Source organism: Carettochelys insculpta, chromosome 6 (assembly GCF_033958435.1).
Source record: "Carettochelys insculpta isolate YL-2023 chromosome 6, ASM3395843v1, whole genome shotgun sequence".
Lineage (NCBI taxonomy): Eukaryota > Metazoa > Chordata > Testudines > Carettochelyidae > Carettochelys > Carettochelys insculpta.
Window position 1 is genome coordinate 7,688,589 of NC_134142.1, and position 25,930 is coordinate 7,714,518.

At 43.7% G+C, this 25,930-nt stretch overlaps 1 protein-coding gene across 9 annotated transcripts in view; it reads right to left on the reverse strand.

Annotated features, from left to right (window-relative positions):
* NIN (ninein) overlaps positions 1-25,930 on the reverse strand; it is a 126,164-nt gene that overhangs the window by 17,631 nt on the left and 82,603 nt on the right. For 4 of the 9 annotated variants that reach the window (XM_074996194.1, XM_074996190.1, XM_074996195.1 and 1 more), the window contains exons 18-28: positions 23,577-25,679; positions 22,156-22,281; positions 20,115-20,184; positions 18,082-18,297; positions 17,164-17,277; positions 15,474-15,596; positions 14,528-14,641; positions 13,208-13,354; positions 10,608-10,757; positions 9,124-9,225; positions 3,965-4,165 (exon numbers count right to left, since the gene is read on the reverse strand). In XM_074996194.1, coding sequence (XP_074852295.1) covers positions 3,965-4,165; positions 9,124-9,225; positions 10,608-10,757; positions 13,208-13,354; positions 14,528-14,641; positions 15,474-15,596; positions 17,164-17,277; positions 18,082-18,297; positions 20,115-20,184; positions 22,156-22,281; positions 23,577-25,679 — 3,466 coding nt within the window. Of the gene's footprint in view, positions 1-3,964; positions 4,166-6,964; positions 7,026-9,123; positions 9,226-10,607; positions 10,758-13,207; positions 13,355-14,527; positions 14,642-15,473; positions 15,597-17,163; positions 17,278-18,081; positions 18,298-20,114; positions 20,185-22,155; positions 22,282-23,576; positions 25,680-25,930 lie in introns of those variants that run through there. The other 5 variants (XM_074996196.1, XM_074996191.1, XM_074996198.1 and 2 more) reach the window with 5 other exon arrangements.

Sequence of the window (25,930 nt, forward strand, 5' to 3'; positions counted from 1 at the left end):
CCTGACAGTTAGGAACTTTTTCCTAATGTCCAACCTAAACCTCCCTTGCTGCAGTTTAAGTCCATTGCCTCTTGTTCTATCCTCAGAGGTCAAAAAGAACAAGTTTTCTCCCTTCTCCTTATGACACCCTTTTAGATGCCTGAAAACCGCTATCATGTCCCCTCCAATCTTCTTTTTTCCAAGCTAAATGAGCCCAGTTCTTCCAGCCTTTCTTTATAAGTCATGTTCTCTAGACCTTTGATCATTCTTGTCGCTCTTTTCTGGACCCTCTCTAATTTCTCCACATCTTTCTTGACCTGCGGTGCCCAGAACGGGACACAATGCTCCAGCTGAGGCCTAACCAGCACAGAGTAGAGCAGAAGAATGACTTCTCGTGTGTTGTTCACAACACACCTGTTAATGCATCCCAGAATCATGTATGCTGTTTTTGGCAACAGCATCACACTTGTGACTCATTTAGCTTGTGATCCACTATAACACCCAGATCCCTTTCTGCTGTAGTCATTCCTAGACAGTCTCTCCCCATTCTGTATGTGTGAAACTGATTGTTCCTTCCCAAGTGGAGCACTTTGCATTTGTTCTTAATAAACTTCATCCTGTTTACCTCAGACCATTTCTCCAATTTCTCCAGATCCTTTTGAATTATGACCTTATCCTCCAAAGCAGTTGCAACCCCTCCCAGCTTGGTATCATCTGCAAACATAGTAAGTGTACTTTCTGTGCCAATATCTAAATAGCTGATAAATATATTGAACAGAGCCGGTCCTAACACAGACCCCTGCGGAACCCCACTTGTTATACTTTTCCAGGAGGATTGAGAACCATTAAGAACTACTCTCTGAGTACGGTTATCCAGACAGTTATGCACCCACCTGATAGTAGCCTCATCTAAGCTGTATTTGCCTAGTTTTTTGTTTGTTTTTTTTAAATAAGAATATCATACAAGACCGTATCAAATGCTTTACTACAGTCTAGGTATACCACATCTACCGCTTCTCCCCTATCCACCAGGCTCGTTATCCTATCAAAGAAAGCTATCAGACTGGTTTGACATGATTTGTTCTTTACAAATCCATGCTGGCTGTTCCCTATCACCTCACCACCTTCCAAATGCTTGCAGATGATTTCTTTAATTACCTGAACCATTATCTTTCCAGGCACAGAAGTTAAGCTAATACATGATCTGGAAACAGGGGCAAACAGTGAGGTGGAACAACTTCCAGATGACACAAAACTACTCAAGATAGTTAAGTCCACAGAAGACTGCAAGGTGCTGCAAAATGATCCCATGAAACTGGATGATGGCATAATAGGGCATATGAAATTCGATGCTGATAAATGCAAAGTAATGCATACTGGAAAACATTAGCCCAGCAATATATGTACAATAATAGGATCTAAATTAGCTGTTATCACCCAAGAAAGGCCTTGGCGTCATTGTGGATAGTTCTCTCAAAACATCCACTCAGCGTGCAGCTGCAGTCAAAAAAGCAAACAAATGTTGGGAATAGCTAAGAAAGTAATAAGACAAGACAGAATATCATACTGCCCTTAAATAAATCCCTGGTATGCTGACATCCTGAATAATATGAATAGATGTGGTTGCCCCCTCTCACAAAAAGATCTATTGGAATCTGAAAAGGTTCAGAAAAGGGCAAGAAAAATTGTAAGGAGTATGAAACAGCTTCCATCTGAGGAGAAATTAATAAGACTCGGACTTTTCAGCTTCAAAAGAGATGGCTAAGAGTGGGCTATAAAACCCTGACTGGTGTGGAGAAAGTGAAGAAGTGTTATTTACTCTCTTGTAACACAAGAGCTAGGAATCACCCAATGAAATTAAGATGAAAGTTTAAAACAAACAAGGGGACGGAATTTTTCCACACAACACACAGCAACCAGTGGAACTCCCTTCCAGAGGGTGTTTTGAAGGCAAAGACGATATCAGGATTAAAAAAAAACAGCTAGATATGGTCATGGAAAATAGGTCCATCAATGACTGTTAGCCAGGGTGGCGTCCCTATATCCATTGAGCCAGCTTCAGGCAAACTTGAGAAGCTACCTGGTCTGTTCATTCACTCTGCAGCATCTGGCACTGGCTACTGTGGGCAGACAGGATTCCTGGGCTAGATGGAGCTTTCATCTGACCCAGTCTGGCCACTCCTATGCAATGCTTGTTTTTGAAGAAATTTAAAGCAGTTGACAAACTCTGAAAACTGTAGTTTATACGGGAAATGCCACCTTACCAGTGCTTCTGCATTATCCCCGACAACACACCCTTTGTACATCTGAGTTATATGTTATTGTTCAAACAATACAAGAAACCAAATGACAACAGCATTGAATAACCCACGCGTGTGAAGGTGGCTGCAGTTCAGTCCAGAGAATACATTTTAAGTTTTCCTTCAGGAACGGTAATAGTGTATAAATTTTATCCTAACACCACCCACCAGAAGGTCTCCTCTATACCTGACACTAATGAAGCTGCAATGACACTTTCAGAGTGGTTTCAAGCATCTGTATGAGGTGAGGGACCCCCTGAACGTCAGTGATCCTTCTAATGCTTTAGGCCCATGTGTGGAATGATGCTTGTTATGTGCACCAGTACGGAGGTGATGGATCACGTAAGTCATTCCGCACACAGATGTGTGGCAGTGGTGGGGCTAAGGGCTCTAACTGGGGGCTCAGCTCTACATGAGAGCTCCAGGAGGTGGGAGGGGGCTGCAGCAGTCAGTTTGGGTGCAGGAGAGGGTGAGGGCTTCAGCTGGGGATGATGGCTTTGGGGTGCTGGAGAGAACACCAGGCTTAGGGGTGCTGGAGAGAACACCAGGCTTAGGGGTGGAGCAAGGGAGTGGAACACAGGAGGGGGATACAAGATTGAGGCAGGGTTTGGGTGCAGGAGAGAGTGAGGGCTCTTGGGTGGACCCAAGGATGAGGAGTTTGGGATGCAAGGGGGGGCTCCAGCTTTGGGGAGGATCTCAGACATGGAGGTTGGGGTGCAGGACGGGATATGGGCTCTGGGCAGGGGATGTGGACTTTGGGGTGAAGAAGCTAGCTCAGGGTTTGGAGGGGTTCAGAGTGGGGGGCTGGGCTCAGGCTCACACTGGCAGCTTCTGGTTAGTGACAGTAAGGCAGGCTGCCTGGTGCCTACCTGTTCTGGGGCACTGTGCTGCAGCCCAGAAGTGGCCAGCAAGTCTGGCTCCAGGGGGCGTGTGCGAGCCAATGAGGTTCTGCACCATGCACACTGCTTTCCCCTGCAAGCACCCCCCCGCCAGCTACCATTGGTTGGTTTCCAGCCAATGGAATTGCAGGGTCAGTGCTCAAGGCACAGCAGCGCACAGAACCTCATGGCCCCCAACCTAGGAGCTGGACCTGCTGCTGGCCTCTTCCCCGCCAGCTGCAGCAGCTCTGTGCTGGAACTGGCCAGGAGAGGCACCTCTCTCCAGCCCCAGCAGCTTGGAAACTGGGGAGAAGCAGCTCTGAGCGAGGCTTAAATGGCCAGTACATGGAGCCTAACAGGAAGCTGAGCAGTCACGTGGGCGTGAGCTTAGAGGGAACTGAGCTGGACTCCAGGTGGCAGTGATACACTTGGCTAGCTCTGCCTGCTTTAGATGCGGATGCTTGTGCAATTTATATTCTTTTATTTTTAAATGTGATCACCTTTTAAAACTGTAAATAAAAACAACACACCAGCAAACAAAAAAAGTAGCTCAAAAGGCAGGAAGCTAGTGCTATCTAGGTGGGAATGGTTAATACTCAGGAAAATTAGAAGGACTGCACAATTAAGCGAGGGTCTCAAATGACATGCAAAAATGAAGGTGTATGATACAGATTATTGGACTTGGAAGAGATCCATGGTTTTGAACTGGCATAAACAGAGAAAGGATCATGTCGGAATGGAAAGAACAGGACCCGACAATTCTATCTGTTTGCTCGCTCTGACGGTGCAGAGTAAAGAGGGCTGTACCTGTGGCATGTTTGTTTCGGAGGGTCTGTTTTCAAGCTCCTCCTGCAGTCGCTGACTTCTCCTCTCTGCCTGCTGGAGCTGATGCTGGAGTTGCAGGAACTGCTCCTTAGGCACCATAGGACAGCCTTGCTGCTGGAGCGGCTGCAGCTCCCGAGAACGGTGGGATTGGCTAATCATCACACCGGAGCCCGAGTGTAGCATCTGAGTAATAAAATGCAACATTAGGCGCTTCAAACCACCCAGAAGCAGCTATTTACTAGCATATGCTACACAAGCCCCTGGAAACCAGCTACAGGTCCTCAGGCAAGCTCTTTTTCTTTACAACTGAGCCAAACAGACTTGGTCTGATACTGTATTAGCTATTCTGCACCAACTTTTTTTAATCTATCGTAAGTAGTCATGGAAGCTAAAGAAAGCTTTGTACATTTTCTAAAAGGAACTGCAGGCAAGTTTGTGGTTTAGTTTAAATGACATCTGAGCTTTGATCCACGTTTTCCTGGGCCCAGTTTAAAATGTAGGCTAGTTACTGAGAAGAGCCTGTCAAACCTAAATTAGCCATTGGTAAAGTTTAGCTGCAGTGTGAATTTTGTTTTAGACTTCATCATAACAGTGGTAGCTATAAGTTTAGTACCAAGACACAGCAAAAACAATGGACAGCTGCTTGATAAAAGCAATCAATGCAATTATTGGCTCAGTAACACAGGCTCAGGTCCCTTCATTCTGATCTAAACCTTCCCCGAAGTTCAGAAGTGCTCAGATATAAGGTTTTGGTTTGGGATCCAGCTCCTGTTATGAGAACTTTATTAAGATGCCAAAAGCCATTTTCATAAAGGAAAACTGAAAGTAGGATGTTTTCAGCTCAGTGCATGTGAGATTTAAGTCATATAAATACTACTCGTGATGTCCCATTCAGATGGGTGACTCACCCCTCATTCTTTGTATTTACCCCTAAATGCTGGAAAACTGAAGCTTTTATATTCTCAGTTACTCCAGTGATGCCTCCAGCTACAGGCAGAGTATGTCAACAACCCAACAGCAATTCTACTTCTGTGTACAGAAATGCAGCCTCTGAGGGGTTCCTTCCAAAACGGGTGTGTTCAACAATCTGAAGCACTTTTATGCCAGTGGAACAGTGCCTAAAAGTAGGCCCTTTTCCACATACATACAGGAATCGCTTCCCTGACCAATGTCACATCCCAGCAAATGCCTAGTGATGGCTTGCAGTGACAAATTCCAACTTATCCTGAGAAGTGCTGCTTTCAAACAATGGCAAAACACACAGGTCAGATGAAAGCAAGCCATTATCACTCAACAAACCTGGAAGTCTCAGTATAATAGGCTGGGCATTGTCTGAGGGGTTAAATTAGAAGTCATTTGTTTTGTTTTAAATCTCCAAGCAATTCAACACTTATTTTTTAAAACAACATTTACATTTCCCCAGCCATTAACAACTGCATTTATTAGGTGATGAGCTTTTGTGGGGTAGACCCAGTTCTTCAGATATGGAATAGTCTTCACTTCTAGATCTGAAGAAGTGAGTCTGCCCCATGGAAGCTCATCACCTAATAAATTGTTAGTCTTTCAAGTGATACAAGATGGATGTTTTGCAAAGATACAGACTAACACAGTTACCTCTCCGTAACTGAATTTAAAAACAAGATTCCAGGCAAAATTAATTTATATCTACAACCATTTGTGATATTTGAAAGCAAACAAAAGACCAGCATGCAACATGCATTTCAATAAGATTGGAATGGCTCTAGTCCTGGTGTATCTATTGGATACACTTTACCTCAATTATCTGAAGAAGTGAGTCTTGCCCACAAAAGCTCAGGCCCTAATAAATTTGTTAGTCTTTAGGGTGCTACAGGACTGCTTGTTACTTGTATGGGTTATACAATAGCTTCTGCAAAGGCTGCGTAATTAAGCTGGTGCCTCAAAACACCTGCAAGAGTCTCTGGAGCAAGGTGTTGGTGGGTTTTTTAGTTCTGCGAGCACGACTTGGCTTCTTCCCTCCCAAGTGGTGTTATTAAGAAGGATGCATCAGCTCGAATTGGTGGTTTTACTACTTGGGCACGTGTCTGTGGGACCCACAGTGGCGCGACCTCCGGTGCCATGTCAGAGGTACAGCTTTAGCCTTTGGCTGCTTCTGCACCGGATAAAAGGAAGTTACACAAAGTTCTCAGAACAGACAGCCCTGGGTGCTTAATTTCTACAGGAGTATCAGAGCTTCCTCCTGAATCAAACAAACAGTTTTGGTCTCCTTTCTCCCAAAGTACAAGCTAAGAACTCTGTCAATATTCTCAGTATAGCTGAAGGGATTTATCGAAAGAAATTTCAGCTAATAGGACGCAATGGAACACTAATGGAGGTCTCTACAAAACAGGCACAGATGCTAGCAGTACCTCAAGAGAATGAAGTCAAGGAAACATTGTCTGCCAAGGTAGAAAAAACAAACTATAATCTTTTGCCATGCTAAGCGGCAGGAGGGGTGGGGGATGGGGAGAAGAACAGGAGCTGCCCTTCTTGAAAGATTAAGCATGGCATATAGTCTGACAACATTTAAAAGAGTGCCAGGCAGTTCAGTGAAATGCATGCAACACGGCCGCTGTTAATGAAGAGAGACTGCCAACCCTCTTAAGCGAGTAAATGGCAGTTTAATAAATGAAAAAAGAATGAAATTTCAGAGCCACTATTCATTTTGACATGTTCAGTTTAGTGTCTCAAAAGTTTATAGGTTATGATTGTTCATATAGTCTTAGGAAAGGACTTTGAAAGGTACGCCACATTCTTGGACCTATTGGATGGAATATACACGATATATCCCTATCCTTTTCATGAGCAACACAGCCTTCCAACTGAACATTCATAGCTATATTACAATGAACAGTGACTCCTTTAGAGATAAGGAGTGATACAAACCCAATACAATTAATATTGTAAAGAAACGAAATAAGATTTCTCCATGCTTTGGTAGTCAATTGAAAATGATCGTTCTACCTTCACACACTATCTCAGACAGAGCACTGCACCCTTCTCTGCTAGTTCCAACCACTGAGTTCTAGTCACAGGTTAGCCACAAACAAAAGGAAAACAAGTACAAGAAAGTAGTTAGAATGTGTAAGGTGCCAAGTGAGTTTCACACACACACACACACCTTAGCAAAGATGACAGAAAAATTTTGCATGTTATGAGATAGTTTTTACAACAGAAATACATTTGCATATATGGTAATTACTGGGAAAAGAAACAGCCAAGAGCATTTATAGTCCACTCTAACAGTATAGCCAGGTATCCATGACTTCAATTTTCTTACATGTTGTAGAATTTTTTAGCGTATGTAAAAATCAGCAGTATTTTGGACATCCTGTCGCTGCTAATCAGTTTTTCTTGAAGAGATTTTAGAGTAATACTTCAAGATACGCAACTGAATTACTATGTTTTCTGACAGTCTACTTGGGGCTAAACCATTATGCAGGCACTTTTAGAAGTTTTTTTATGATACATCTTGCTGTGCAAGCATCCTCTGGGAGAGAGTTGTTCTTATTTTGGCACAAGATTTGATTTTACTTTACAATTCAAGATCAGGAGATAAGGTCCAATTCAGCCTCATGAGTTCAAGGTTCACATTCAACTGCAAAATATTCCTATCATAAATGAGACAAGCCTATCAAATGGTATCTTCACAAACTTGTTTCAAGCACATACATAAATCAGGCAGAGTAATAAGTTAGGAACACAGGCTGATCCCCCTCTCCCTCACTTTGTGTGTTCACGTGAGCCATCTCAATTTGACTGGCTCTTAAAGGGAGCACGATGAATTCAGCGTAAGATGCTCCAGAAACTTAGTATTTTGCAGCAGGACATTTGCTTATGGTTATGTTAAATAGCAAGCTTTTCAAAATTAACATGTCTTCATTAAGTATAAAGAGGTTACACTATAGTTTTATAGACTTACACCCTAGAGCTCCTTAAGTTATATTTGTATGGTATTGTTGCTGCATAGGATTTGGATAGAAACACTGAGTGTCTTACTTCTAACTTCGTTTACAAAAATGAGGGCTGTCAAGAGATTAAATAAATTAATCACCGAAGAACGGAGGGCATAAAACATTTAACACTTCTGGCACTTTGCAATGCCAGTTACAAAAGTCTAATGCAAATGTCTGTTCTCACTTTCTGGTGATGGTGTAAATAGGAAGGGGGCAGCCTTATTTCCCATAAACATGAACAGGCTTGTTTTAGGGATTGGCTGAACAAGTAGCAGCACTGGCTACAGTTTTGCACAGTTTTGTTTTTGAGTGCAGTTATGGAATAAAACCCCTATGTTTGTTAAGTGGCACATTAACAAAGAGATTGCGATACAGTATAGCAGTGCCTACACTAGCCCAGATCTTTGAAATGGTCATTTCGAAGATTACTAATGAGCCACTGAAATACATATTCAGCGCCTCATTAGCATGCCGCTGGCTGTGGCGCTTCAAAATTGCTGCGGCTTGCTGTCACACAGCTCATCCAGACAGGGCTCCTTTTTGAAAGGACCCCGGGAACTTTGAAATCCCCTTATTCCTATCTGCTGCTAAGTTGGCAGGGTCCTTTCAAAAAGGAGCCCCATCTGGATGAGCCGCGGCAATCTTGAAGTGCCGCGGCCGACGGCATGCTAATGAGGCGCTGAATATGTATTTCAGTGCCTCGTTAGTAATCTTTGAAATGGCCATTTCGAAGATTTGGGCGAGTGTAGACATAGCCTATTTGTCTGAGGTAACTAGAAAATGCAATTTGTTTATCATTTTTACAGTGCAAATATTTGTAATAAAGTGAATAGCGTATACTTTGGATTCTGTGTTGTAATTAACATTAATATACTTGAAAATGTAGAAAAACATTAAAATATTTAACAATTTCAATGGGTTGTCTACTGTTTAACTGTGCGATTAGAACTGCAATTGAGCATGATGAATTTTTAATGGCGATATGCGATTAACTAAAAAAGTGATTTAACTGCAATTAACAGCCTGAAATAGCTATAGTTTCTTCTCACAAATCATATTCTAACCTACTGAGACCAGGAAAATCTTTCAATACATCAGCTACAGATGCTGGGAGATACTGGCCCAATTCTCCTCTGTTCAGTTACATTAGCATTTATTGAAATATACCTCCATTAGTTGTTCATCCAGTTTGACTTGCTTTTTTCTTAGCCCTTCATTTTCCAGACTGATGGTTTCCAATTCATGCTCAAGTGAATTCATCTGATTGATCTGTAAAGAGAGAATATCTTCCTTTATGAATGTTGTTTTGCTGGGAAAGAACTGTACACTTAACAGAAATACCAACAAAACATTCTGAGAACTTTAAGATGCTTTCCTGGAAGTATCTGAATAAACCTTTTAAATGCCTGTCCTCTGCTGGTCTCTCCCCATTTCCTTCTCTCCTCTCAGATTTGCTTTTTTATTCTAAAAATTTTCTTTTCCCATCTCCCCTCAGTTTTTCTGTACATAAAATAAGGCATAAAGATTCAAAACTAACTGGACTTAATAAACAAATTGCTTGTAAACTCTAATAGAGCTAAGTAACTTACATTTTAACCATTCATATTACATATAATGAAATACTTCAAGCACACTTTAGGTAGCTAATGGCTTTCTACATCACACACAAGGAGAAGTTGATGTATCGTTTGTTATGTTGGTTTCACTAGTGTGTGCAAGTATGCACACACACACAATTTATTAAAAGGTTAGCTGGAAAAAAATATAGCTGGGTTTGTGGTTTTGTCTGCTTTGTTTAAAACCACCTGCATTAACCCTATAGCTCAGTACTTCGGGAAAAACTAGTAAGGAGACAAAGAATGAGTAAGCAAATATTCAGTGGCAGCAATGTTGTATCCATGTTGGTCCCAGAATGCTTTCGAGTATTCAATATCAGACTAATATGGGACACCTTTGACATAAATGAAAAAAATCCCCAAGACTGACATAGAAAGCCAGAGCCCTCAACTGCAGGTTGAGCAATGTGAGAAGTAACAGAGGTTTTGAAGCTCATCATGAACGACAGCTGGGATAAATGAGCGGCATAGCTAAGGGCTCTTCGTAAAAAGGTCAAAGAATATCTGAGTTTGTGTGTTGCCCAGCAAAGGGGAGGAAACCGAGTGGAAGCAACTGCCAAGCAAACTCTGAGGGCAGGTTTTCCTCGGCTGTCTCTGAAGTCTATAAAGAATAAAAGGTTCACCCGGAATTCCATGCACAAAAAGCCCAGGGTGCAACAACCCAGTATGCTCAGCTTTCAGTAGTGGAACAGGAAATGTGGCTTTCAACATGAAATTCATATAGTCAGACTTACAGACCAGTGCCTAGCAGCAATTCAGGCAAGCAGATGAGCAAATGCAGACAGAGACCCACCCAGCTCACACTGGACAAGTTGAAACTTGACACAGACACCATAGACCTAAAATGTTGCACATCTCCTTTAATATCGCCCATTTCTCCGTAACATAGAAAACCCAAGTCCCTTCCCAAATTAAGTCAGATGTCACAGTGTCCGAATAAAATTACAGCCTTTCACCTGATCAAATGCCATTGCAACAAAAAAAAATTTTACAGCAAAGCCAGAAAACTCATTTGTTTTACAGTCTGAAACTAACCTTCCTGTGAGCAGAGGACAATTCCTTCTGAAGCTGCTCACACTCTCTTTTCAAACTTAATTTCTCTTGCTCTATGGCTTTCACAATACCAGACTGGCTTTGATGTTTTTGGTGCTTCATGGAAAGCGTTACAGGTTCCAGCTGCCAGATCTAATGCATGCATAGATTGAACAAGGAATACAGTAAGGCATCAGAGAGCATTAAGAATCTGTTTTCTAGCCAAGTTTCCACTGGCCAGCATGTCCAAACTGATGATCTAATGCAAAACAAAATGCAGTGAACTCAAACTAATATGTAAGTACTGATCTATTTCCTAAGCATAATATTTCCTATTTTTTATACATTGAGTAAAAACTTGGAACAGAGTCCACCCTTTTCTCCACTACTAAGAGCTAAAATATTGTGAATTCCAATAAGGCAGCAGCTCTGAGCCAGGGGTACAGGTACTTCTGGGGCAGGCAGAGGTCTTTCAGGGGATATATCAACTCATCTAGATATTTGCCTAGTTTTACAACAGGCTACACAAAAAAAAACTGTGAAGTCAATATAAACTGACTTCATACAAACTGATTTCATACAATGAAACAAAGCAGCAGAAATGTAGCACTTTAAAGACTCACAAAATTATTTATTCGGTGACGAGCTTTCGTGAGACAGACCCACTTCATCAGATCGATCTGATGAAGTGGGTCTGTCCCACGAAAGCTCGTCACCGAATAAATAATTTTATGAGTCTTTAAAATGCTACATTTCTGCTGCTTTGTTTTGTTGGAATACAGATTAACACGGCTACCTCTCTGTTACTCTTCATACAGTTGTTTATGCTGCTCTATACACTGGAACGTAAGTACAATATTTCTATTCCAATTGATTTATTTCAAAATTATATGATAATATGAGAAAGTCAGCAATTTAACAGGACTAGTCTGCTGTGACATCCGTATTTTTACATTTCATGCTGTTACCAAGTAGCTTAGGTGGGGTGTAACTTAAGAGTACGCATGGCAAATTAGACTCCTGCACGGAATACAATCATCTGGAAAGGTTGCGAGTGGCTACAGTAAAAGGATCTTCTCTAAAAGAACATTTAATGATTTTCCATTAATTTACAAGCCAGCCTGCAGAAGCCTTCTATTAAGGTTAGATTAGACATGAGGAGTTCTCAACCCTAAAAAAGGAGTACTGTTTAAAAGAAAAAAGTTCATGAGCAGCTTTGGTCTTCTCAAAACTTACAAGACAGCTACCTGGGCAGGGGGGGGAGGTGGGGCGGGAAATCACCCCTTCCTACTGATCTAGCTATGCCAACAAACCTCATGGCATAGCTATGCTGAAAGAACAGGGCTTCTGCAGAAGTAAGTATCATTGTTCTAGGAGGTGGGAACAACACTCCTGGGATATCTCAAACAAAAACTACACACACACACACACACACCCGCCCGCCCCCGCGATTTCATTTTGTGTGTGGGTGTTTGTATTACAGGCTGCAGAATGGGCATGACCATGGGGGTCTGCACATCAGGCACTCTAGCTCTCTCAAGTTACCTTCTCCCTGGAACAAGTGAGGTCTGATCTAGTGTTCTGGACCTCTCTCTGGAGCCTCTCATTCTCTTGCCTCAGCAGCTGCTGCTGCTTTCCCCAAGCAGCTCAGAGTGCATCTCTGGGCAGCAAAGGTGCTGGGCAGGGCTCCAGCTGCAATGTAATGGGCCGCAGCTTTGGCCATTGCCTCAGTAGCAGCAGCTGGGAGCCCAGGACCCTTTTCCATCACTGGGCCCTAGAGCAATTGCTGCCTTCCCCCAGCCCACTGTGGGCCTATGTGGGGTACAGTTTTAGAGCTCACTGTTCTCTTTTGGCCGCTTGTGTTCTTGGAGTACAAGCACTAAGCTGATGAAGTAAAGGGAGACCTTCTATGCAGACTTCCTCAAAGAAACCTGGTGGAAGGTGCTGCTCTTTACAGGACATTATAAATGGAAATCCAAGGCTGGAGGAGTACCCGCTACAAACCTCCTGCAGTCCCTTTCTTCTTACACCTATACCAAGCGCTCTCATATTTTAGGTTATGTCTATATGTCTAGGTCTAGACAGAGGTCAACCACCGATGCACAATTTTAGCTACGTGAAGTGTGTAGCTATAAATCAACTCATCAGAAGTCAATTTCAGTGATTGTCAGCACAGAAGAAGGTTGACAGGAGTGTTTCTCCCACCAGCCTTCCTTAATCCTTGCTGCTCGCAAGGAGTTCCAGGGTCAACTTTTGCCCTGGAAAGCACCATTTCGTGCACGCATGGAAGACTGGAAGATCAACCCTCAGCAGGTTGTTCCTCTGCAGTAGTGTGGCTTTAGGTTAAACACAGTGAGAAAGGGAACCAGATTTCCATTATTCTCAAGATGTCCACAACCAAATAGTAATTGCTACTTGCTTTGCTGCTATATATGTTCTTGGCTAACAAAATTCTGACGTGTATTATTAGACTATTATGTAGGATACAACAGGCTTCAAAAGAAAGCTGCAATTGCAATTTTCACTTGAAATTGTCAGATAATCAATAAGCTGGGATATTCTGAGGCCATGCTAGCATGGGAAGTTAGTTATTCAAGATTTACCGTATCATTGGCATTTTGCAGTTGCTTGTGTAGCGAAATCACTTCCTGTTTAAGAGTCTCCTTCTCCTGCTGGGTCACTCGTAGGTCTGATTTTAGCCGCGATACCTGAAGGTTGATATTTTGTAGAGCTTCATCTAGACTCAGGACCTGAAATGCATGAGAAAGGACAGCTTTAGACTGGCTACACGGAAGGAACAGACATTCTTAGTGATTACTTGTGAGTAAAAGCGAAAAAAAAACAAACAGAATTCAATGACAACCAATTCATCATCAGTGTATACATTTGGTCAAGAGTGATCTATGGAGGTGCCTAGGGTAAGAACATAGTGAGGATCCTTAACGAATGGGGGGAATGAATAGGTTTTCTGCCCAACACAAGATGGAGGTGCAGGAAAATTATAAGGCAGTCAGCTGCTAGATGACCTGAGCTGCCATTCTAGTTAGCAGCCACCAAACACACTGAATGCGACACTTGTGTTTCTGACCGCCCCTCCCATAATCTTGTCCCACCAATGGAGGAAATGTGAAAGATTTCTGCTGAGGTTAATTCTAGCCATGCAGGATAACTCTTGTACCACAACTACCGTCAGCCAGGCAACTCTCCCTTCTCTTTTCTCCCCTAGCGGGCCAGCTGGGAGAAGGGAAGCAGTAGCAGGAAAGAAGAGGTTACAGGGTCTAGTACTAGCTGGTGCAGAATGTCTCTTCGCAGGTACACCAGTGAACTGGGAAGCAGGCACAAGCCAAGGGGAAATTGAACAGTGGTAGTGAAACCATGGCTAACCCTCCCAGAGAAATTTACCCGTCCCATGTTCCACATTCACTTGCCCCTGTGATGAATTCACTGAAGAAGAGACTCAAAATGCCCCGCATATTCATAGAATCCTAGGGCTGGAAGGGACCTCAGGAGGTCATCAAGTCCAGCCCCCCCACCTAAAGCAGGATCAACCCCAACTAAATCACCCCAACCAGGAACATAAGAACCTCTAGGGATGGAGACTCCACCACCTCTCTAGATAATGCATTCCAGTGCTTCACCACACTCCGAGCGAAACAGTTTTTCCTACTATCCAACCTAGATCTCCCCCACCATTGTAACTTGAGACAACTGCTCCTTGTTCTGCCATCCATCTGTACTGAGAACAGCCTTTTTCCATCCTCTTTGGAGCTCTACTTCAGGAAGTTGAAGGCTGCCTTCAAATCACCCCAATTAACTCCATACACATAGGACAAGAGGACTCTTTTGTGCAAACTCCTGCCTGGTCCAAACGGTTAACAAAAATGTCTGTTTTAGAAGGAACAAAACAAAACATCCTGCTGTACCTTTTCTTGGGAGACTGTGAGCTGTGTTTTCAGTGTCTGGTTTTGTTGTTCCCAAGATTTCTGCTCTTGCTTCAAACTGGCAATAACATTCTCCAACAAATTCACTTTAGCGACCTGAAATGAGCACAAGGAGGAATACATGGAATGACAATGCACCATTCATCTGTACGCAAAATACTGCTGGGAATTTCTTTCTCCAGCTCATGCTGACTTTGACGAGAGTTGAGTTGCACGGGGTTTCAGACAAAGAAACTGTGGTAGAGCAAGGAACTAAAACACACATACAATTTGCATGCCTGTTAAGACTTGAGTTCAAAGCCATCAGTTTAGAAACGAAAGATGCAGGCTACAGTGAAAATACAATCTTATTTCTAGCTGTCCTTTAGAAGATGTAACAAAACCACCAGTCAAAAATGCCCGATACAGTAAAGGGTGGGTGTTCCCAAGGCTGAGACTGGACCTAAGCTCTCCACCGAAGTCATTTGGGTTCCTGGAATGGGAAAAAATGCTAATTTAAACTGAAGTAGTACACTTAATCCAGATTGAGAGTGTTCACTCAGGCACCAAAATAGACAATTGTGAATTAGAACTGAATTAACTAGTTCCTTGCCAGCTGGTGGATCAAAAAGCCTTAAAACTAAATCATAAGAAGCCCAGTTTACACAAACTCTAAGGGTATGTCTACACAGTAGCATTATTATATTTTTTAAAATGAAACTTTTGATTCTGGAGCACAGATTTACTACAATTTGATTCGACAGCAAATTCCAAACTCAGAGTATCCGGAGGCCTGGATACACATAGTGAAATAGACAAACATTTACCTGGCATAACTGTAAAATGAAAAAATAATGGCCAAACTATTTCTCAGAGTAACATACTGCACAGGAATTAGAGTTGGCTACAGTAAGTGGTTAGGTATAAGAGTGTTTGTTGTTCTTATTACCTTATCAACGCATCTGTTTAGTTCCTCACTGAGGACTTCTTTTTCTTTCAGCAGCTTTTCATTTTTAGTTATTATGCTAGAAATTTCATTCTGGAAGTCAGAGAGATCAGGGCATCTGGGCAACTGTGGGAGACAGAAATCCCTCAGACCTTTTCACCTTATGAAGTAGCACTTCTGCTGCTATTTATGACTTTATTCACAAACATTATAGGCAGCTATTTCTGTAGGGATCATGCTAGGCACTGTAAAAATAGGATTAAAAAAATCAGTCCCTGCCTCAGCTGCAGAGAAAGCTACAGTTAATTTCAGGAAACTTTTTCCTTGCCTTTCTGAAAACTACTGCCTCTCACTTGCTGTTCTCCCTGTAAGGTAGAAGCAAAAAAACACAACAGTCAAAACAGTGGAAGTGCAGCAAAGAAGAGGGGACAGAATTTTTAGTAGGGTTGCTTAAAACTGTTTGGCTTCTGTTAATGCTCGTGTAACTACAACGAATGCTTAGGACAGAGGAAGCCTGCCTTAGAGATTCAACACCTGTTCACTTTCTACTAATGAGCAGGAGTCAAACACTCTTGACACTCCCCAGAATCTCCCCAGCAAAACCGTTGCAGAGGCTTACAATCCTGATTGTTCTAAGAAGTGAAAAACCCAAGCACAATGGCCTTACAAACCCACCAACAAGCTAAGAATGCTTCCTGCAGCAGAGTAAGCCCTTAAGAGTGGGACACAACATCCCTAAAAACATCTGTGGAGACAGGGCAGGCACTGTCTGGATGTGCAGAGAGCCACTCAGTCTTAACAAGGATGCATTTTGCAGTTACACAAATTGAATTCATGCAGCCCAGATCAAAAGGATGAATAATCTGACCTTAATGGGAACTTTAGTTCCAGTGACTTGAGAGCACATGGTAAGCAGGATGTCACTGGTTCTAACCTGTTTATTTCAAAGAAATCGTGATACCAACACTTCTGGTAAAGCTGACATCTACAAAAGCCTTTTAGGCTTGGTCTAAACTTGTCCTTACAGTTGACTGCAGATATGCAATTCTAGCTGCAGCAACTGCATAGCTAGAAGCAATGTATCTGCAGTCGACTGTAAGGTCTGTCCTCACTGAGGGAGGTTGATAAGAACTTTCCTCCTGTTGACCTCTTATGCTTTGCAAGAGGAGGAGTATGGTGGCTGACTGCTGACCCTCGAAAGCTCAGTTTTGTGCGTCTTTACCAGATGTGTGAAATCGAACTCTGGATGATCAACCATGAACAGGTCAATCTTCTGGTAAGTATAAACAAGCCCTCAGTGAGAAGGCATCCTTGTGGCACCAATGGATGCCTCCCACAGAGGGCATCCTATAGATTTTTACATTATAGATCAGTATACTAACCCTTACTTGGGCAACCATGTGGCTATGACCACGTAGGCCATATTTCTTATTACTTCCTACCCATTCATTGTCAACAGGCTCCCCAAGCCCGTTCCTTTGGGACACCTTTTAGTGGAAAACCGAGGGGAACAGTCTTCGGAGCAAATTTACAGCCGTGTACACGTTGGGACACCATCGTAAGGACATCTAAATTACTCTTTTTCCATTTCCTTTCTGTATAAACAAGCTTATTGCCTCTAACTCAGCCAAGAGAGCAGCCATTTAAATTCACCACCTGTACAAACCAGACTAGAGCAGAGACAGTCCTTTACCTGCTGGGTCTTCTCCAGTTCCTGTTTGAGGAGATGGTTTTCCTGCTCCAGTAAGAGAGTTTGAACTTTGACTTTAGACAGCTCCGTCTCCAAGGAAGACACCAGAGCTGATGACTGGGGAAAGGAAAACAGTAAAAACACGAGCTGAACTGGAACTCTGTATTCACCTTAAAATTCAGGCTGTCGTGAAAGACCAACACAGGAGACAAGCAACCACCAGCATCAAATGAACCTTACAGGGGAGTTCTCAGCCCTTTCCTTTCTGCAGCCCCACCACATGCTCTAAAACCGCCACAGCCACCAGCACCATAACCACTGGTTTCCTGCATGTCAAGCCAGGGCCAGGTTACGGGTTAGCAAGCATGGCAACTGCCAAGGCCCCATGGGGGCCCCCAGCAACTGCTATGGGGGCCCCCAGCAAAGCCACATTGCTGAGGCTTCAGTCCCAGGCAACCTGACTCAGGGTCCCAGGCTTCCACCCTAGGTGGTGCTTCATCTCTCTGCCCAGGACCCTCACGAGACCAATGCTGGCCCTGGTTGGCAGCCTCCCTGAAACCTGCCTGCGGGCTTGAATGAGAACAGCTGCTCTAGGCCAAATGGTCTTTAGCAAAATACCTAAGCTAGAACTTGGTGAAAACAAGAGCGTCAGATCCCCTCAAGGCTTCACACAATGTTTTTAAAATGGAACTGGGCTCTTCTACCAGCTTCCCAATCCCCCTTTTAAACACAGCCCAAGAGCAGACCCTCTGTCTTCATTTCCCTCCCTCTCCCCACTTCTACTAGCACCCATATCGGCAGAGGGACCAGGCACTGTTAAGAGACGGAGAGAGAGAGGCTGCTACTTTCACAGGGGTAGCAATACAATTGCATTTTTTCCTGAAACCCAGTAGTCCCACCCTTCACGGTACCAGGCCGCACCTTAACTTTACAGTTGTCCAGCTCCTCTTTCAGCTTCGATCTCTCCCTTTCCCATTCTTCCGCTGTACACTTCCCCATTTCCTTCTCCTTCTGCCTGAGCAATCTTGCCAGACGTTGACCGAGATCCTGAATCTCTGCTTGGTTCTTCAAATTCTTTTGGCTAAGTTCTGTGTTCTCAAAGTCTAGCTGCTGGTTCCTGCTTTTCAGATCTGCTACCTGATTAAAACAGGAAATTATCAAATGAACAACGAAATTGCTAAAACTCTCAGTGATGCGGCCCCTGACTGAGGCATCGCATTCCCCTCACACTCCAGCACCAGCAGGTGGGGAAGGGTACTGAGGTTCAGGGCTTCCCTCAGGCGAGATTAACTCTTCTGGGGGCCTGGGGTGGGACCAAAATGGTGGTGGTGTGGGGGAGCGGAATTCAGGGTTCAATGTGCAGAAGGGGCTGCTGGGGAGCAGGTGTGGGATCCAGGTGGGAGGGAGGCTGCAGGAACAGGCTGAGGGAGGGGGCTGGGCAATGGGTGACACTTATGCACACCACTGGCACTCCCTCCCCTGGGTTGGGGGACAGCCGGGTGGAGAAAAAGGGCCCTGGAGAGGTTATTCTCCCGCTGCTCCATGGCACCGCCTCCACGGCTCTGATTGGCTGGCAGGGAAGCCTCTCTCTCCAGGCAGCGCTACGTTGCCATTCACCCAGCTGAGGGAGGGGGGAAGGAGGAGATGCGGTGGCAAGGGCAGCAGCAATGTCACTTCCTGTCCCTGGCAAGTAGAGCCTGTGGGCTGGATCTGGCCCCGGCTAGCCTGACTCCGGCCCACGCGGCTCAGGGCTTCACACCCCCTGCCACAGCAGACTGGATGCTTGGGAGGAGAGTGAGCCTCGGAGGCTGGATCCAGGCAAGCCGCTGTCCGGAGCCGAACCGCGGGTTCCCCACCCCTGGAATGTAGCAAAAGCTGGTTTATCCGGCAACATCCCCCCTCACTTCTCATCCGGAAAGTCCAACTGGTAGTCTGGCTGGCACGGGGCCATGCGGCTCCCCGCAAGCAGTGACATGCCCGTGTCCCAGGCTCGCCGGGCCACCACCCGCCTCCTTCCGAGAACTGCCTCTGCAATGCTGCAGTGGCTGCGCCTGTGGATAGAGGCGGCGCATAGCGCCACCTAGCCGTGCTTCCACCAGGAGCAGCAGGGTCACGTCCCTGCGCTGGGGGAGCCACCCAGATCCAGCACTGCCTCCCTCTGCCAGGAGCCCCCTCCTGCCCGCTGAAGTCTCTATCTCTAGCCCCAGCCTGGCATCTGCACCCCCAGCCGGACTCCTTCGTCCCCTCCCACACTTATTCCAGTTAACTCTGAGTTCACCAGAATATTTGACCAACTGGCATCCCTCACTCCCCCGCCCCATTGGATAACAAAGCTTTCATTGTAATAGGGTTCAAGACTTACGCCTGGTGTACACTGGGGATCAAAGACGATCCCAGATATGCAATTCTAGCTATGCTATCAGCATACCTAGAATCGACATACCAGGATCGACTTCATACCCTGGTCTAGATCAGGGCTCTTCAGGCTTGCAGCAACATCTCTTACTCCACACAGCAGCGTGCAGTACCAGGGTCAACGGCTGAGCCCACAGAGATTGATTTGGCCCAGCCTCCACTAACGTGGCAAAAATCAACTGCAGTGCATCAACCTCGCAATAAGTACAGACAAACCCTCAGGCACCCAGGATAGTAGCCCTTCCATACGAAGGACATGGCTTCTCTCAAGGTTCTAATTCAGAATATGACTGCATGACCGACTTGCTTTGCCAACACCAGGAATAGAAATGCTACCAGTGCTGCAAAACCTCAAAGAAGCTTTTTGCCAGCACTGGACAGTAAAGGAGAACATACAGCCAACAATCTTGGAATTTTTTACGGTGTGCAAGTGAATCTCCACTCTCCTTCACAGCATTTTATCTACCTGAAAGAAACTGCCTTATGCAACGACTGTCTCTTTCCAGAAGAGATTTAGAAGGGAGCCTCAGTCTACATACCTGTTTTCTCAAGTTGTCAACCATCTTCTGCACGGCCACCTTCTCCTTTCTTATAGCCTCGAGTTTTTGCCTAAGTAATGGACAATGAATAAAACTACAATTAACATCTGCTTTTCAGGAAGTGCTACTGTAGAATTTTTTCAAACTGCAACATCTTTTCATCAGAGATGGTCATGGCTAGGGCCCTACCAAATTTGTAGCCATGAAAAACACATCAGACTGAAATCAGTCCTTTGGTGTGCTTTTACACTATATTATGCAGATTTCAGGACTGGGGGAAGACCATCGTTTCTCAAATTGGAGCTCCTGCTCAAATGAGAGAGTTGCAGGGGATCACAGGTGTATTTTAGGGGATCGTGGTATTGCCACCATTATTTCTGTGCTCACTTCAGAAATGGGCAGTTGGAGGGCAGCCGCTGTTGGCCAGACACTCAGCTCTGAGGGCATCTCACCACCAGCAGCAGGACAGAAGTAGGGGTAGCAATCCCATATCATGTTACGCTTACTTCTGCGCTGCTGCCTTCAGAGCTGGGCGGCTGGAGAGTGGTGGCTCATGACAGAGTCCAGCTCTGCAGGTAAGAATGCAGAAGGGTGGCTTTACCATGCCATGTCATGTCATTTCTACATCTGCGTTGCTGCTGCTGGTGGCACTGCCTTCAGAGCTGGGCTCCTGGCCAGCAGCTACTGCTCAGCTCTGAAGGCAGTGCTGTTTGCAGCAGTACCACAATCCCCCCTAAAATAACCTTGCAACCTCTACCTTCCCCCTGCCAGAAAAACCCATCCCCTTTTTGGGTCAGGGCCTTTGCGATTACATCACCATGGAACTTCAGCTGTAAGTGCTGAAATGAAGTCCTTTTAAAAATCCTGGGGCCATGAAATTGGCCAAAAATGGATCATGAATTTGGAAGGGCCCAAGTCATGGCTGAACAATTTGGGATTAGTAACAGAGAGGAAGCCGTGCTAGTCTATACACTATCAAAACAAAAAGCAGTCAAGTAGCACTTTAAAGACTAGCAAAATGGTTTATTAGGTGAGCTTTCGTGGGACAGACCCACTTCTTCAGACCATAGCCAGACCAGAACAGACTCTGTTCTCTGTGCCTTAAATATTGAGTCTGTTCTGGTCTGGCTATGGTCTGAAGAAGTGGGTCTGTCCCACGAAAGCTCACCTAATAAACTGTTTTGCTAGTGTTTAAAGTGCTACTTGACTGCTTTTTAATTTGGGGTTAGTGATAGAAAGGCAAGGCATGGCTCACTCAGCAACTGCCTGCTCTGTTCATTCCCTTCAAAGCAGCTGGCACTGGCCACTGTCAGAAGGCAGGACAATGGGCTAGACGTACCATTGGTCTGACTCGTTATGGGCAGCCATGTGCTCAAGGCTGTTTTCACATAAGTACAATCAGTGCTCACTTTCCTTCCCTCCCCCATGAGACTGACACACGTGGTCAAGGAAAGATTCCCACCCCGCTCTCCTCCTCTTCTTGAAGGATTTGGCCATCCAAGGGCCACATGTCTGACACTCCTCCTTGAAAGAAATGGCAGTCACTCTTCTCCATTTTCCATGGTAATTTTTGCACACCAGAAGCAACAAGGCCACTGTACAGCAGGCAGACCTGGTAGCTAAGCAGTTTGACTGCCTAGTCTGCGAACATGTCAGCAAACAGCTCCTCCACCTACTTTCCACAAGTACATAGGGTGGCTCTCACTTTCTGGGCCTGCTGCTGCTATACTCAGTAGATTATTTAACAGGTGATGGCTTCTTTGGTGAGAGAATTATCCTTACCATCCCCATCTGGAAATACAGAGAGCAAGCAAAGGCTAGTATGAGCTCATAGGATCAAAGCTCTGCAGTGACTAAAGTTGGTCACTGGAACAAATCATTATAATTTTCAAGACGTACAGCATTTCTAATAATCTCAAGAACTTTGACACTAACTTTCTACCTCCCATAGCAATAAGAGAGCTTTTTTTTTTCCTGGCTTCTGTTGAAGGTCACGATTCAAACCAGGAACCATGTGTAACATAGGACACTGTGTTCTTACCACATTTCTTCTCGAGATCCATTTAGCTCCCTCAGTTTCAGGTTGGAAACACTACCTTCCTCATTTAACAGGGTTATTTCCTCCTTCAGAAGAGTGTTTTCGTCTCTGAGCTTCTCAGCCTCGCATCTACAATCCAGAGACAAAACAGCTGAAACACATGAACGGTCATGGTCTTCTTACAAGCTCTACTGGTAACACACACCCTCATTAAAAAAGTCAAATTAGTTCCGACAACTGAAACAACAGAACTTCCCACTGATAAATACCATATGGATAAATTTTCATGGCTTTTATGTAATGCATATCAAGAGCACTGACCAGAGTATTGCATAGGTGCTGTTTTTGCTTTACATGAACTGAACAAAAATTATAAATCTTACTCTCAGATGTGATTACAAACTTCTATTACACCTCTGTAATCCAGTAAAAAAATTCAATGTATAGCAATGTTCTTCAAATCACTTTGCAATATAATAATTTGTTCAGACAGTTTGCAAAGAATTGTTTTGTAGCAGTTTGAATATTGTAATGTTTCACAAACAGCGGTTCAATACAATGGGAACACCAGCATGAGAAGTAACACAATTTGACCTGCCTTTTCTTTTGTTTTCGATATTAGAGTAGGCGTTTTACAAATCAGACTCTAGTCATGATGTAATACCTGAAAGGGTCACTTCAAACCTCCCATAAGAACTTGATAAACAATTAACAGCCATCTGTAATCTACAGAATTAATTCTGTAACTGCGAAATTTCAACAAAAATGGAGGTAAGTTATTATGAGCTACATGTGTTCTTAGTTATGCTGGTATTTACCGTATCTCATACTTAATGGATTCTGAATTATTTAAGTACTCCTATTTTGAGAAAATTACTAAAATGGTTTCGTGTTAACTTGCACATTTTAGAAAATTGCAGCTCTGTTGCAACTGCATTCTGAGGTACATTCTTGCTGGGCAAGAACTAGGGCAAGAAAAATGGAGAGATCATTAGCACAGAAGTTTGAAGCACTCCAGAGACGTTACAGTAATGTTATTTCCCATTAAAATGTTTTTTTCATTGAGATTTATCAACTATAGTACGCTCTGCAAGAATAAATACAAATCACAGTTAAACAGTTGACAAATTGCTCTTGATTTACCATCACTAGAATACCACAATTTACGTAAACACACAGATTAAATTAACCCACAAACTTTCACACTCCAAGGTCATGTAGTTTGTTTACTAGTAGTTAGAATCCAAGGCACAGTCTTCTAGACAAGGTTAATCTACTTGTTAATGTGACAGAAGCATAAAGTAGTGAGTAGCAGTTACATGGCAGTCAATGAATTCTAGCAGGTTAGTTTTCTAAGCAGAGCAAGCAGCAAAGTTAGACTTTTGTGGAGACCACAGACAGGTCCCAGTTTAAATGTACGTTACCTCAGGAGTTCAACTTTTTGCTGCAGCTCACTGCATACGCTTTGTAAATCATATATCGCCGAATTCAACTCCTCTTTTTCTTCTTGGGAAGGCATGTCTCTTTGCTTAACCAGAGATGTGACTTTCTCCTTCAGCTTTCTGTTCAGCTCTTCTAGCTCTCTCTTCTCTGTGGCCATGTCTTTTATCATGGTCTCGCATTGCCCATGTTTGTCTTGCAGGACTTTAAATATTAAAATATGTTCTTCCAGTTTTCCAAGTCTGTGTTGCAATCGTATGTTCTCACTGTGCATTTCTAGCTTCTCCTGTGCATACTGGTCACAGGTACCTTCCAGTTGCTTAACTTTTTCCAGGAGAAGTGCTTTTTCCTGTCTGAGTTTCGCACTTTCTTGATTACTTTCTTCTAACCTGTGCCTCAGACTGGTAAGTCTTGGTACACTCTCTTCTAGTTTTTTATTTTGTTCCAACAGCTTTGTCAGTTCAGATTTCAGCCTCATGTTTTCTAGCTGGATTTCTTCCTGTAATGACATAAGTGTGGATCGTTCCACTGATCCTTCTTCTAGCTCTTCAATTTTTTCCCAAAGCTGAGGTACCAGATTGTTCAGCTCTCCATCCCCTTTAGTTACTCCATCGGCTTTCTCAAGTTGGAGACACACTTCAGGTCTTTCTTCGGCCTTCGCTCGCTCAGTTGGCAGCCTAGAAACCACCAAACCAAGCCCTTTACTGTCCGTAGCGTGATTGGATTTTATTTTTGCCACGTTTCTGTCTTCCTGAAGACATCTATGCTCTCTTTGAACATCTTCATATGACATCTTCAACTTGAGACCTGCCTCAAAGATTTTCTTAAGCTCCATCTGTTTCATTTCCAGCACAAATGCTTTGGAAATCTGATGTTGCTTCTTGTCATCAGCCTCATTACATCTTGTTTCCAATACCATTATACTTTCCAAAAGCTGAGCCAGCTGTTTTTTCAGGGCATGGTTCTCTACCTTAGTGTCTTCACACACCTTCTCCAGACTGGAATAAGCCTCAGTCATTTCCTCAAGCTTCTTAGCTTTAGCCTCCAACAATGAAAGAACTTGCAAGTCCTCTCCTTTGTCTGTCTCCTTACAGCCATCATCCAGGTTTTTGAGAACCTTGCCCTCAGTTTGCTCCATCTTGTCTTGCAGTGGAGAGTCTTCCATCTCAGAATTTGATTGGTCAAAACCGGAAAGTTTCCCTGGCTCTTTTGCCTGTGTCTGTAACTTGATAATCTCAGAAACCATGTTCAAATTTTCCTTCACAACCTGCTCAGGTTGTAGGTTTATAAGAACATCTCCACTCTCTTCCAACTGCTGCATGCCAGATAGTGCTGAAACCCTGCTCTTCAATTCTGCACATTCATTGGCCAAGGCACCAAAGTCCTTCCGCAGTCTGGCCAAATCAAGGGTTTCCTGCTGCAATTTCTTTATTTTTCCTTCAAGCTTTAAGATTTCCAAACTCATCTCTGCCTTCTCTCTTTCTGCTCTCTCATGAGTCTCTCTGTTCAAACCCTCCAAATCAAGGAGTTTGGAATTCAACTTGCATTTCTCTTGCTTGTATTCTGTCTCAAGCACTTCAAGTCTTTGACTAACCAGCTTCCTTTTTTCTTCTATCCCAGACATGTGTTCTTCTCTGACTTTTAGCTCTCTTGCATGATCATTCTGTAGCTGCTGTATTTTATTGCGCAACTCGTCCTCTTGTTTTTCAGTAGCATTTCTTAGGTCCTGAAGCTCTTTTTGGAGCTGCTCTTTTTCACATACTAACTTGTTCACGTGTTCCTTGAAGTTTTTCTCCAGGAGTTCCTTCTCCTGGGTTAGCGCAAAGGAAATGGCCTTTTTGCTCTCCAGCGTTGCCCTCAGTTGCTCTTGGGCCTCAGTGCATTCCTGGATGATTTCATCCTTTTCAAACTCCCACTGAGATTTCTCCTCGCACTGCTGTTTGGCGAGTTCTTGCAGCTCTCGCTGATAGCGCTCTTCAAGATTTCGTAATGTTTCTTCATACTTGTTCACAATTGTTTGTCTGTTGACAGAAAACTGAGTTTCCATTTGAGATGTTCTTCTGTTATAATTAGTTTCCATCTTTTTCCTACATATGTTCAACATAACATATTACTAAAACCACTGCCAAACTCCAGAAAACATGCTTGGTTTTAAACTAAATTTAACAAAACAATGGAATTTTACATATTGAATTACATTTCAATGCATATTTACTTGTTGGGTTTTTCTTTTGAGAACCAGAGTTACATTTAAGAAACCACCTGCTGGAATTTAAAAATCTACATGTTTTGCAAGGAAGACTGCCTCAAAGTACTGAATGAGTTATCTTACTAAATA